At 47.6% G+C, this 14,188-nt stretch overlaps 1 protein-coding gene across 1 annotated transcript in view; it reads right to left on the minus strand.

Annotated features, from left to right (window-relative positions):
- dscamb (Down syndrome cell adhesion molecule b) overlaps window positions 1-14,188 on the minus strand; it is a gene marked incomplete at both ends in the record, with an annotated part of 450,395 nt that overhangs the window by 79,713 nt on the left and 356,494 nt on the right. The window contains 1 exon segment of the mRNA XM_084312177.1: window positions 12,187-12,366. Within this exon segment, the coding sequence (XP_084168303.1) occupies window positions 12,187-12,366 (180 nt within the window).

Raw genomic sequence — 14,188 nt, forward strand, 5'->3', positions numbered from 1 at the left:
ACACACACACACACACACACACACACACACACACACACACACACACACACACACACACACACACACACACACACACACACACACACACACACACACACACACACACACACACACCACACACACACAATCTCTCTCTCTCTCTCTCTCTCTCTCTCTCTCTCTCTCTCTCTCTCTCTCTCTCTCCCTCTCTCTCTCTCTCTCTCTCTCTCTCTCTCTCTCTCTCTCTCTCTCTCTCTCTCTCTCTCTCTCTCTCTGATATTGTGTGTCCCAAGGCTGAGTGGTCTCAGTGTAGTAGTGTGGTGTGATCGTGACCGGGGCGATGGAGCAGGGTGCAGTTCTGTGTCATACTAGCTCCCGCTCAGCGTCATATTGCATATATCTCGCTTCAGCGTATATACACTGAATACATTTCAAAATGTACCTTTACATGCCAGCATTCATCTGGCCACACCCCCATCCGCTTACCTACATAAGCAGGGATGGGACCACACACTCATCTCCTTCTCAAATTTCATCACAAGCTAAGTGCTGCTCACATGCCCACTTGACGTGGAGAAAAATATTTACTCTGAGGAAAGGAAGAACAAGGAGATACGTTGACATCATATCTTTATTTTCTCTCTCACTATTTTCGAGAAAATACGGCGATATTGTCTTTGTACTGGAGTGTCTGGAAGATGGTGATCATTCTAAAAACCTCCATCGGTTTTCGTATTGGGAGTTCACGCCGCTACATGCACACTTTCATCTTTCATATACACATGAGAGTATACCCTCACGAGGAAATATGGGCATGGATGTTCGTTAGCGGAAGATCCGTGTTCAAGTCAGCTACAGCCCAGATGGGAATTGTGCTGGCTCCGTCGGATGTTGGTAAAATCACTGTTGTAAAACTGTGTTAACATCTTGTTCCTCTCTTAAACAGTGAGGAGGGTTTCAGAACGGCGGCATGTCTAAGTGTGGCTTGTTATATCATTGTGTACAGGTTCAGGTGATAGCTGATTAGCTTGCGTGCTAGTTGTGGCTTACCTAGGCTAGGCTAGGAAACGTTAGCTTGCTGCTATCGGCCGAGGCGGCCGTTAGCTTAATGCTACACTGTTGAACGTGCTGTGACTATAACATGTTTTAAACACTCTTGACTACGACGTCATCTTTGACAGAGGATGTTCGTCGAACCTGCCCTGAGCCAGGCCGGCGAGGACTGCGTCAACAAGGAGCACCGTAGCGGCGGCGTCAACAAGGAGCACCGTAGCGGCGGGTTGGAGCAGCGAGCTGCCCGTGTCGTCAAACACAGGAGGCTGTGTTTACTTCGGTGCCATGTTAGAGACTGCAATTCACTTGATCTGCGCTCCCGGTAGGCAAGGTCCTGACCAGACCTTTGTACACTTCTTCTTTCTTTCCCTTCTAAATGTTTTGTAAATAACAATGTTTTCCAAAATGTGTGTTGCTGCACTACATTTAGGATACGACGCGAGTTATGTGTGAATTGTCTTGTCACTGGTATTTAGCTTCTCCATGCAAATCGGGTTGTTTATTACAGATGTGAAAATGATCTGGTGTGTTGTGTTGAGAAACATTATGTGTGTTCTTGTACCGTGCACTCACAACTAAGGGGGTTAAACTAACCTATAAAGCTATGCTTAGTGACATATGAGTAAAGAATTATTCTTTTCTCAGCCTGTAATGACAATGAACAGTGTGTTCACATATTAACAGGTTTACCTGTATGGCCGTATTAAGGGTAAAGTAGGAGGGTTGTGTTTCCCCCCGGTTCCCTGGGGACTTCTTCATCCTCCTCTCAGAAATGTTGTTACACTATATTGTGTCACTGTGTGGTAGGGATACGATGTAACCCTTAGCTTAGTTGTTGGGGTTGTGCTAACCGCTTGAGAAACTTAATTTTCCTAAAGAAAAGATTGTTTGGTAACTTGTTCGTGTGTGCTTAGCAAGGCCTGTGGCCGATACTAATCGAGAATTGTGTATTCTCTCATTATGAAAAACGGCGTTCCTCTGTAGAGTGTTTTTGCCATTTTTTGTAGGTGATAATGGGTTGTGTGTGTCGTGTGACCTACAACTGGGTTGGGCTGGCCACAGAAGCACATGTGTAAGTCTGGTACCGGGGCTCTTGCGAGGGCCCTCTCTGTTCTGTGTTTTTTCCTTAGTAAAAATCAGATAGCAGGTTGGCACATGCGCTGTGTGAAGCTGTTAGACGCTTCATGGAGCTGACTATGACTGCGTCATACTCTTTTTTGTCATTACATCGTATCGTGGGTGTGGGGTCGTAAAGGGGTGAACTGGTAACCTTTTCTCCCCCTTTTTTCTGTTGGTCAGGGGTAAACCCACCTGTCCTTCAAGGTTCCTGTCATGTTGCGGTTCGGCACATTACAGGGTGAGGGGGGGGGGGGGGGGGGAGTTTCCTGGTCCCACGCTCTGGAATATTGGGTGTGTGCACCGCAGAAATTCCCCCGCCATAGAGTACGTCACTGTGCGCGTCTCTGTTGGTAGGACTTCCGTGTGCTGTTCAGGTCCATATGATGGATCTGTTTCGGGGGGTGGTCAGGGCTCCTCCTCACGAAGCTCCTATTTGGGCCTTCTGTGAGTTGGGACTCTCCTTCCATGTGAGGGAGCCTCCTCAGAGTACATAGCCTCCTCCTCAGATTGTCAAGGTGAGTGGAACCTCAAGAAGGAGTCCTACTCTATTGTGTGTGTATTCGATTCAATTCGATTATTGAGTGTGTATGGGTTCAGTGCCTCCTCCCCGGAGAGCCCTAAAACCAAACCTTTACATGGCTCAAGGTGCAATATATTCTTTTCAATCTGTACAGCTCGCGTGGGAAGTCTCTCTGGGGATTTCCGTCTCCTCCCTATGGGAGGGTGGTGGGATGTAAAAATGTGAAAAAATGTTTACCCCCGGCTGTGTAGACTGGGATACATACTGTTGGTGCTTCCTTCTTTTCTATTAAGAAGAGTTGGAGTTAGGAAGCATCACACCCCTCTTGTCGTTCCCCTGGGCGCCTTGGGGATTCAATGACAGGTCTAAATAGCCTGTTCATTGATGTGGTTGTGTCCCGACGCACGTATAGTGCTAGCTCGGGGTGTTCTGTAATCAGGCGAATGACTGGCACGCCTTGGTTGCTTGAGGTTAAAACGGCGTTTTTATAAAGCAACTGGGATGGAGGTTTTTCCTCTTCCGACGACCTGTTTTGGTTGTCGACGGATTCTCGTTCATATCTGGGGGATGATGACGGAATGGATCTGAACATATGTAGAGGGGTCTCACGCCCTGGGGGTGGGCCACCAAGCGCGGTTCGCACCGAACGTCTGGGTGGCGCCTTCTTTTCATGTTTAAGATCAACACGCATATCTGCCCCTTCTCCTGGAGTAGGCATGTCAGCGTGGTTAGGGCACAGGACTGGTTCTGGTCACGCTGGTCCGGATCAGTTAAACCCGTTGTCCGCCGGGGATGCAGATCTGCTGTTCTGGTACCCTGAGGGACTTGGGCTTTTTCAGGGGGAAAATGCCAGGTCGGTCCGGGTGTCACAGGGTTAAGCGCTATGGAGACCCTGGTTGGGTAAATTTTGTACTCTGCACTGTCGTAATGGCTTACGGCCATGCCAACCTGTACACGCTCGATCTCGTCAGATCTCGGCCGCTACGCAGGTTGGTCCTGGTTAGTACTTGGTTGGGAGACCGCCTGGGAATACCAAGTACGGTGTGCTTGGGGCTGGTTCTCCATTATTTTCGCTCCTCTCTCACGCATGGCGAAGAGGGGCCTGTTGGGGTGGTCTTTGACCTCCTCTGGTGACCCTGTGCTTCCCGTATCGCCGGGCCCGGTCCGAAGTAATGTTTCGTCGACCCGTAGGCCTGGGTTAACCCTTTTTTGAAAACTGAAACACTTGTACTGCGGTATAGCCGGTGTATACCCGCAGGTGTTTTTTTGAGTTTTTTCTTGAGGGGTTATAGGAACAACCACCGCATTGGGTAACACCAAGGTGGTTGATTCCCTGGTGTGTTGGAGCAGTGTCAACTCCCGGGTTACCCGGTTGAGGGTGCCCCTGCACGTTCATGACGTCTGCCAATCGTGTCAGCCTTCTCTGCCTCAACCCCTCTGGGTGGGTTTTTTTTTAATGGAGGCTTGGTCATGCAACAACGCCAGCATACGCCCCTTCCGCCGGGGTGGCTGTTTTCAGCTGACTCCTTTGGCGCCTGTCTCGTCCGCAGTGCTCCAGGCTCAGGTTACAGCCTGTTGCCTGGTTTTCCCCGGTGCAGTGCCTGCTTCCGTTGGTTAACCTTTTTGTGTGCTTACGGCCATGCTGACTGCCTGTTCTGCAGGGTCAGTGTGCCAGGCGGTGTGCTATTGGGGGGAAAGGGCCCGCTCTTGGAGAAGAAGGGCCTTATCCGAATACGCTGGCGATGTGGGGGGCGGTGTCACTAAGTGACCGCCTGGTGGGGTCTTGATGCCTGGCGTCATTGACCTCTCCGGGCCCCCGTTTTCCAGGGGATCCAGTCCCTTCGGTGGGTCTGGGTCTTCCTTCGCGCTCCGCTGCTACGGCCTTGCCACGGGGTTGGGTTTGCCCTTGACCCCGTGATTCTGGGGGCAGTAACAAGGTTGTTCCCTCCGTTCGTTCCCGGGTGGCATGCAGGTTGTGCGTGTGTGTAGTCGTGGGGTCAGGCCACGGTCTGCTCACCCTGTGTGTTGAGTTGCTTGAGTGCCTCTTCGCACGGTCGGGTCCGTCGCCCTCCCGGGGACCTCCAATAGGGGGGGTGCCCTCCATTAGGTGGGGTCCGGGGGGGCTCGGCCCTCCCTGTTCTGATGGTTGTGGGGGGCCTCAGCGGGGTTCATTTGTCGAGCTTCTAGCTCCCGCTCAGCTCCTGTTATGCAATATGACGCTGAGCGGGAGCTAGTATGACACAGAACGTTAGGTTATGTATAATTATAACCAAGTTCTGTTAATACTAGTGACGCTCAGCGTCTAGACGCCGCTGCGGCCCTTGATTTTTCATTGTGGTGAAATTTGTTGGGAAGGAGATGAGTGTGTGGTCCCATCCCTGCTTATGTAGGTAAGCGGATGGGGGTGTGGCCAGATGAATGCTGGCATGTAAAGGTACATTTTGAAATGTATTCAGTGTATATACGCTGAAGCGAGATATATGCAATATGACGCTGAGCGTCACTAGTATTAACAGAACTTGGTTATATACATAACCTAACGATAATACACTTCAACCTTCATCACATCTTCTTCCTCACCACACACACACACACACACACGCATGCGCGCACACACACACACAAGGGAAACTAGGCCACGACACCATGCCTCCCTGGGCCTCATATGCCCCAGACACCAACACACACACACACACACACACACACACACACACACACACACACACACACACACACACACACACACACACACACACACACACACACACACACACACACACACACACACACACACACACACACACACACACACACACACACACACACACACACACACACACACACACAGTTATAAGTAGTCCTCAGGCTGAACTATGCAGTGTTTTCATGCACAGGGGTCGCTGGTTGACTGGAGTCTCTCTAATGCCCGTTCTCCTGCACAATTACCCTGCTACAGAAAACTAAGATGACAACAGGAGCAAAGACCTCCTGGAGCAAAATAAGGCTAGAGTGGAGAGAAGGACACGAGAGAAGAGGAGAAGAGAGAAGAGAAGAGAAGAGAGGAGAGGAGAGGAGAGGAGAGGAGAGGAGAGGAGAGGAGAGGAGAGGAGAGGAGAGGAGAGGAGAGGAGAGGAGAGGAGAGGAGAGGAGAGGAGAGGAGAGGAGAGGAAAGGAAAGGAAAGGAAAGGAAAGGAGAGGAAAGGAGAGGAAAGGAGAGGAGAGGAGAGGGAGTAGATTACTTTGCTGTGGTGTTAGGATAGGGTACATGTGGTGTTGTGGGCTATGATACCATAACAACATCTTATCACTGATCCATATCATCTTGTTCTAACCTGTTTATAATGCTTGGCATATTATGTGTCTGTTGACTACAGTAATGGAGTCCATTATTAGGTACAAGCAGACACTAGCTGTTATGATAGTATAAAACTATAACACCAGAATTTTGAATAATTAACACTATGATTTACAATACACACGTTATAGACAAACGATTTGACATTTATTTAAAAAAAGGGACACGCTTATTAGGAAACATATTGGGGAATAATACACGATGGACTGGTATGAAGGAACTACAGGATTACACGTGAAACACAATACAAATGAACATGTGCATAAGAAAGACAAATTCAGAACATTGACCGGGAGCTCTGAGACCGTCCACAGAACGAATGTTGGACTTATATAGTGCGCATTTCACTACTAGGGGGAGCCCTCTCACTAGGAAAGCCATTACTCCTCACCCTTCCAACGGGGAACAGAGGGATACGACTAAGATCCTCTAACACCATGGGAGCGCCAAATGTTGTCTTTTTTCTTTGAGTTATGTTAGAATCTGAGTTATGTTAGAATAGCAGTTGCTTTAAATGTGCACATGGACATTTGTGAAGGACAAGAATTACAAAATGTTGGACATGAAGAGAGGCTTGGAGAATCTCCATTGGGGGTATCTCCATCACTAGGGGGAGGGGCTTCTCCAATAGGAGAGCTGATTCCCCTCCAAAACGCCAACAGGGGCAAAAAGTGCTAACCATATAGCTTATTTTCATTTCATTTCATTTTTTCTTATTGTGTTGTCAGTTTTATTTTTTAAGTCATGTTAGCATAAATGTATATAGTGATATCGGTGACATGGGAGGTACAGAGGTGGGCAGGCTAAGTTCAGTGGGGGGGAATGTCGGGGGGAGGGGCATCGTTCCAGCGTTTCGACCCGGGAGAGGGGGGTCTTGCGTGTTGTGGGATCGGTATGGGTGGGGTGGGGTTTCCTGGGGCCCTCGGCTGCCATGGCCTGGGCGGTCTGGTCGCCGGGCCGGCGGGACACCAGGCTTGGGGTCGCGGGGGTCGCGGGGCCATTGAGGCGTGGGGCTTTGGCCTTCTGCGGGCCTGGGCTTGGGGTTCTCGTGGGCCGGGGACCTGGGGGTCGGGCGGGGGCGGGTGGGGGCTCTGGGTGCTCGGCTTCGTGCATGGTGGACCAGAATATGAGGGTGCTCTGTTTCTCGGGGAGGAGGGCGGGAGGGAGGGGTTTCTCTCATGGGGGTCAGAACGGCTGAGCTTTGCCCTGTGGGGTCTTGTGTGTTGCGGGGTCGGGGTGCGTGGAGTGGGGCTCTCGGTGACATGGGAGGTAGCTGGCTTGGCTCGGTGGGGGGGAGTCTCGGTCCCTCCCCTCTACTGGGCCTGGCCCAATTAATTCAAGGGACCCGTGTCGCTGGGGGCCCGGCTCCGCATGCATCAGCTTCATCTGCATTAAAGATGCCGGCGATGTGAATAAGGCTAATGGAATACCCTCTGAGAGCACTGTTATTCTCTGCTAGCTGCATCCATACAGCTAGGATCCAGACTCTAGTAGTACTCTAGTCTCCCCTGTCCCAAACAGTTTAACCCCACAATCACAAACCACTCTGTTTCAATGTGTGTTATAACTGATTATTCTTTATTTTCATCTGCGTTTACTAGACGTCATTGTAAATGAGGGCACCCTCAATGGTTCTTCCAAGTTTTAAATAAAGGTTTGAAAACTTTGAATGAAAATGAATGAAACCATGTGAAAGTTTAGACTATTTTTAGATAGCTAGCTTACATCTTTGTTTACACAGATTAACAGATAGAATGCTCATGAGCATCAATGTGTTCAATATTCACACCTAATGTCTACAAAACAACACACTGTGGATTGAAATGTGTGATCTTGGATGCGTGTATGTATGTGTGTCAACACACACACACACACACACACGCGCACGCACGCACGCACGCACGCACGCACGCACGCACGCACACACACACACACACACACACACACACACACACACACACACACACACACACACACACACACACACACACACACACACACACACACACACACACACACGCACGCACGCACACACACACACACACACACACACACACACACACACACACACACACACACACACACACACACACAGAATTACACACCCGTTTTGCATACTTGTATAGCCAGGGGGATCAGACTTTGGCTGGTAGCTAGAGTGAGAGAGAGAGCTGCCTGGCAGGGGGCCTCCTGCTCAGGCTTGATAAGAGCAGCGCAGGGAAAATAAGCCCCACTCACATCTGAGCCCCGTCAAAATGAGGAGCCTCTCCCAGCGCTACGGGAGAGCTAGGCTAATGCTATAGCTAGTGGCAGGGACATTAGCATACTGCACACCCGCACGGAGCAATTATAATACAAACACAAGCATGCGTGCACGCACGCACACCCCCACACATACATATGGGTGCACAAGCAGACATGCATGCACATACGTGCGAGTGTGCACGCGCACACACACAAACACACACACGCGCACACACAAGCACTTAAACGTGTTCACACATCCATGTCATCCATTAACACAGACAGAGGAGGTTTTGATTAGTAGGTCAGATAAGGATAGTGGGAGGGAAGTAGGACAAATTGTCAAAGCAAAATATGTTGAAAATATAACAAGGAAATGTTTGAAAAGTGCTGATGGAGCATGAGGGTGAAGAACCTGACGGAGAGCATCTCTCCACCTTCTGCCCATGTGAAGGTCGTGACCTCTGTGGTGCAGACTGTTGCTTAGTTCGGCAAGTCTCTCCACTTTCATTTGTAACCTCACTGAGAACTGCTGACCATATTATTCACACCACACGGTGGCCATTTTGCTCTTATGTCATGCTCAGGTTGGGATGGGTGGAAAGAAATCCCAACCTGAACAGATGGTAGAGGTAAACGGTACTCTATCCCCCCCCCTCACAGTGAGCTGTGGTGTTCCACAAGGAAGCATACTAGGACCGCTACTCTTCCTAATTTATGCAAATGACATGTCGTCAGCCTGTGACTGCAACTTGTTCCTGTTTGCGGACGACTCAGCCCTGCTGGTCTCTGACAAGAACAAATTGCAGGTTGAAAAAACCCTCAGCACGGAACTAGGCAAAATCTGCATATGGCTCGCTGATAACAAACTATCATTACACATGGGCAAAACAGAGTCCATTCTCTTCGGTTCAAATAACAAACTCAGCAAGACCGACGGATTCTCAGTTACAGTGGGTGACAATATTGTCACAAGGAAAGACGAAATTACCTACCTGGGTTCCATCCTAGAGGCAAATCTTTCCTGTGACAAAATGGCATCCAATGTAATAAAAAAAGTCAACCAACGAACTAGATTCTTGTACCGGATCTCCTCTCTGGTAAACAAGAATACCCTGAAGACTCTGGCAGGAGCACTCATTCAAGGGTACTATGACTATGCGTGCACCTCATGGTACCAAAGCACCTCAAAGGCGCTTAAAACAAAATTACAAACATCACAAAACAAACTGGTCAGACTACTACTTGACCTGAACCCCAGAACCCACCTCACCCCTGCCCACTTTGCCAACCTAGGATGGCTTAGAGTAGACGACAGAGTACAGCAACTTGCAATGGGCCTGGTCTACAAGATACACTATACGACCGGGGTGCCCATGTACATGTCAAAATACTTCCCAAAGGTCAGTGAATACCACAACCACTACACCAGAGGAAGCTCAACAAATCATGTTAAACCCAGATTCGGCTCAAACAAGGGACTAAACACGTTTCGCAATTATGCCACAACAATGTGGAACGCCCTACCCAAAGCTGTAAAGGAATGTGAATCCCTGCCCACATTCAAAACCGCCCTTAAAGAGCACCTACGGGAGGCTGCAATTCGAAACTGGCCACCGTAAATGCCCAAAACCCCCACCACCTCCTAATAGACAGTCTCCTCCCCACCGCATGTATATATTCCCTCCCCGCCGTATGTATATTTCCCTCCCACCCACCCACCCCCTCCTAATGTACAGTCCCCTCCCCATCATATGTATATACTCTGTCAGGATCTAGGGGTAACAGTACTGTATATTTGAATACCGCCTATGTCACAAATGTACTATGGCACGTCAACGGTTGGTGTTGAGGCAGGGCAGAGTGTTTAGGGTTATTGGGGCCAGTGCAAAAAGTATCATGGTAGTTTGATGGTAATTCAAGTGACTATGGTACTGTACTGCCCTTGTAAAATTCATGTATCACCATGGTGTAACGTTGCACTTAAATAATACCACGGTATAATCCAAGTTAAATAATACAATGGTATGATCCAAGTTAAATAATACAATTGTATGATCCAATCTAAACTCGGATACCAGTGGTTTCCATAATTTTTGACAACATTTTTCAATACTTTTACCATGACACTTTTGCGTAAGATGAACCCACAACAACTGTGTTGTCATTTCAACACTTGTGTTGTTCCATTAGACAGTAGGCTACCCAAAACAACTGTGTTGTCTCTGAAATAGCCGATTTGAATTTCTGGTGGCTGATGCAATGACAGACAATTTCTTACTTTCGAAACGGACAAACCATTTGATTTCCTGCCAGTCGTTGATACTGTACTAGCAAACACTGCAACAGGAAGTCAATAATGCAGGACTTTAAAGAAGTCTTTATTTGGCATGCAAACGACACACACATGCGATGGGCAGACCAGGCTGCAGAAACAAATTAGTGGGGGGGGGCATAAAATGTTCTCGGGGGGGCACAATGGTTTTTCAACACAGATTCCCTTTTATACGTTTCAGCTGGGACAGCGGCGCTGTGGCTTGCTTGGCGCTGCCCACGGTGCTGAACTAAACAGCAGAGAGGCAATTGAAAAATCTAATTTCTCTCTATCTTAAGAACTTTCACTTATACAAAAACACACTGAACGGATATATATAACAGACCTGCTGGGGCAGCGGACTGAGAGCAGGGGACACAAACAGGCTGGATAAGATGGTCAAGAAGGCCAGTAGCGTGGTTGGGGTGGAGCTGGACTCTAGCGAGGGTGGCGGAGAGGAGGAACCTTGCTAAGCTTCAGGCCATCAGGGAAAACCCCTCCCACCCACTATACACAGACTTGGCTGACAGGAGGAGCATGTTATAGGCTCACACTACCTAAATGCAGCACTGAACGGGACAGGAAGTCCTTCATTCCGACAGCCATCAGACTATACAATGCATCACTGTGCCTCACTGCATCACTGAGCACAGCGTGACAATTACCATCTTCCTGGACTCTTACTTTTTAAACAGCACTGTGCATTATTACACCTACTGTAGACTTCAGTATATTTTTACTGTATTTATTTACTGTATCTTTTATTCTATTTAATTTTATTCTATTCTTAGGCCATTTGTTTTGTTATTCTTATTTGTGACTTGTTCTGTCTAAATGTTTAATGTTGAGTGATTTGCAGTGTCAAATTTCCCTCAGGATAATACATTTCTATTCTATTCTATATCTTTGAAAAGTCTCCATTTATTCAACACTTCTGAATTCACTGACAAACTGAACTGAACTGACAAAAATAAGGTGCATAAAAAAGCAAACAAAATTCCTCCACAGGCTACTCACCATCATTAGTAGAGCGGCAAGCGGCGTTTGGGGACAGAGTGAAATCTTCTTAAAACATTGCCCCTCCACTCATTCCTGAACTTTTTTGTTAAGTCCTTCTCAAATGCCAACTGAATTAAATTGGCCTTAGTTGAGTCGATGAAGCATACTAAGGCGATGTTCTGTAAAGACGTTCTTGAGGGTAGAAAACGAATTCTCACAGAGTGCCGTGCTAGCTTCAGTAGTGTTGTTGTTGACATCAGTGCCCACTAGGGCTGTCCCCGACTAAGGATTTGGATAGTTGACTTTGATTAAAAAAAAAAAAAAAAAATGTTTTTTTTTCTTTTTTTTTTACCAGGGTGGGCACAGCTGACTCAGTGGGCGGGCCCGGCCCCCTAATGCCCGCCCATGGCGCCGGGACTGGCGATGGGCGGCACACACACAGGAACACACACACATGCAATTCTTTGTGTCGACGATGTGATTGAGTCTCTGCACTTGACCCATCCCGTCGTCCTTCCCCCCAAGGGCAGCCGGGAGCAGATAACTGCGGTCCAAGGATGTTGTTCCCTAGCAAGGCTACATCCCAGTCATTAAGTGACTTACTTTTGACGGTGAGGTACATGGACTTGCTGACATCGGCTCCCACGTCGTTGCTGACCTTACACAGGTAGAAGCCGCTGTCGTCCTCCAGGACATGTTTGATCAGCAGGGAGCCGTTGCTCAGCAGCTGGATGCGAGAGCCACTGTTCAGTGGGATGGGCTGGAACTGAGGTACCCCCGCGCCTGCAGAAGAAGAAGAAGAAGAAGAAGATGGTCTTATTTTCAATGTAGCCTACATAAAGCCATTTAGATTTGTCTTTTCACATATCCCTCCTAGTTACATACATACACACAGTCTCCCACATGTACGCATTTCATCAGAGAATGCTGCAGCGCCCCTGGAGCAGTTTTGAGGTTCAGTGACTTGCTCAAGGGCACTTAGGCAGGGATGGTGGGCACTGTATATGTAACACCAACCACCCTTCAGTCACCAGCTCACAGCTGGAATACACCCTCCTGTCAGTGGCGGGGACCGAACCATCGACCTTTTGGTTACTGGCCGACCTACAGGCCATCCTACCTCCCCAAAAAGAGAGAGAGAGGAAGAGGGAGAAGGGGTGAAAGATTGTATGTGTGTGTGTGTGTTCAACAACAACAAAGTCTTTAAAGAAAATGTGTCGAGATTGGCCGTGGTTGTAGTTGGACTCTCACTAATCACTGAGGCAGGAGTAAAACGAAAGTGTCAAATGATGTCCACATACTACAGACATTCCTATATTTGGAATTCCGCACTCCAGCTTTGTTGAATAACATAACATACTGTATACTATTTTCTAAATATGAAATGTCTGCGTACAGTTGCGTACTGTTATATGATAATGTATTTGTTGTAAAACTGTGCTGTACCCTCCTTCTATTGTTATTATAGTCTATTCTCTCATTATATTGTTGTTATATAGTAGTCTACGTTCTCTGTTCTACTGTGTACATTCTCTCAATCTACTGCTAGAGTACATTATCTCATACTGTTATAGTACATTATCTCATTATACTGTTATAGTACATTCTCTCATTCTATTGCCAGAGTACATCATATATTGTTGTATATTACATCCTATCATTCTACATCCTATCATTACATTGTTATATAGTACATCCTATCATTATAATGTTATATTGTACATCCTATCATTATATTGTTATATATTACATTGAGGGCTAAATCCACAAATAATGGATTGCACGGAGCAAGTTGCACCCTTACTTAAAATTCATTATGAATTGAAAATGGGGGACCCTGATGTAAACAAGACGAAAGTCTTTCTCTGGTCTGCATCCCCTTAACAATTGTGTGTATTGAGCCGTACTGTATTGTACCCATTCTGCAATCTGTTAATAAAATTGTCATTAAATCAATCAATCTGCACGGTGATTGATTGAATGAAAATGTGTCTAACTGAATTCCTTTAGATACTGTGGGCTTTCTCCTTAAATAATAACCAAATTGATCATATTGATACATGTAGACATGTGAATGTGTCTGACTATGTTCATTATAACTGTTTCAATGATCCGTCCATTTTGTGCCAGTCAAAGCATTGTTGGAGGACTAACACTAGGGGGAGCTGGTTGGCGTCAGTCTGGTGGGTCTGTAGAGAGATGCGAAGAGAAGGCGTATCGACGAGGAAGCCACACGTGCAGGGTCCTTCGGAGCAGACCACGAAAGCGAGTGGACGTGTTTTGCCATGAGAGTCCTACTTTGAAAACGTGAAATACCAAATGTGCATCGGAGCAGAAGAAACAACGCTGCATGCTTATTAATATCAAGTATAGTGTTTAGTCCACGCCAAGAAGAAGAGGATGTTCGGCAGATGGATGTGAAGATGAAAGCTAAGTTCTGCGTATTAGAATGTACAGTCGGAGAGTCAGGTTAGCCAACTCGGCTATTAGCTTAGCTAAAGTGTATAGAACTAGCATTTTAGCTTAGCACGTCGCGTCACCGGTTTACAGCAACAGAAGGACTCAGCCTCAGGAGGTTCTACTGGACCAGGGGCGTATCTAGACC

The sequence above is a fragment of the Notolepis coatsorum genome (genome assembly GCF_963971535.1).
Source record: "Notolepis coatsorum genome assembly, chromosome: 1".
Lineage (NCBI taxonomy): Eukaryota > Metazoa > Chordata > Actinopteri > Aulopiformes > Paralepididae > Notolepis > Notolepis coatsorum.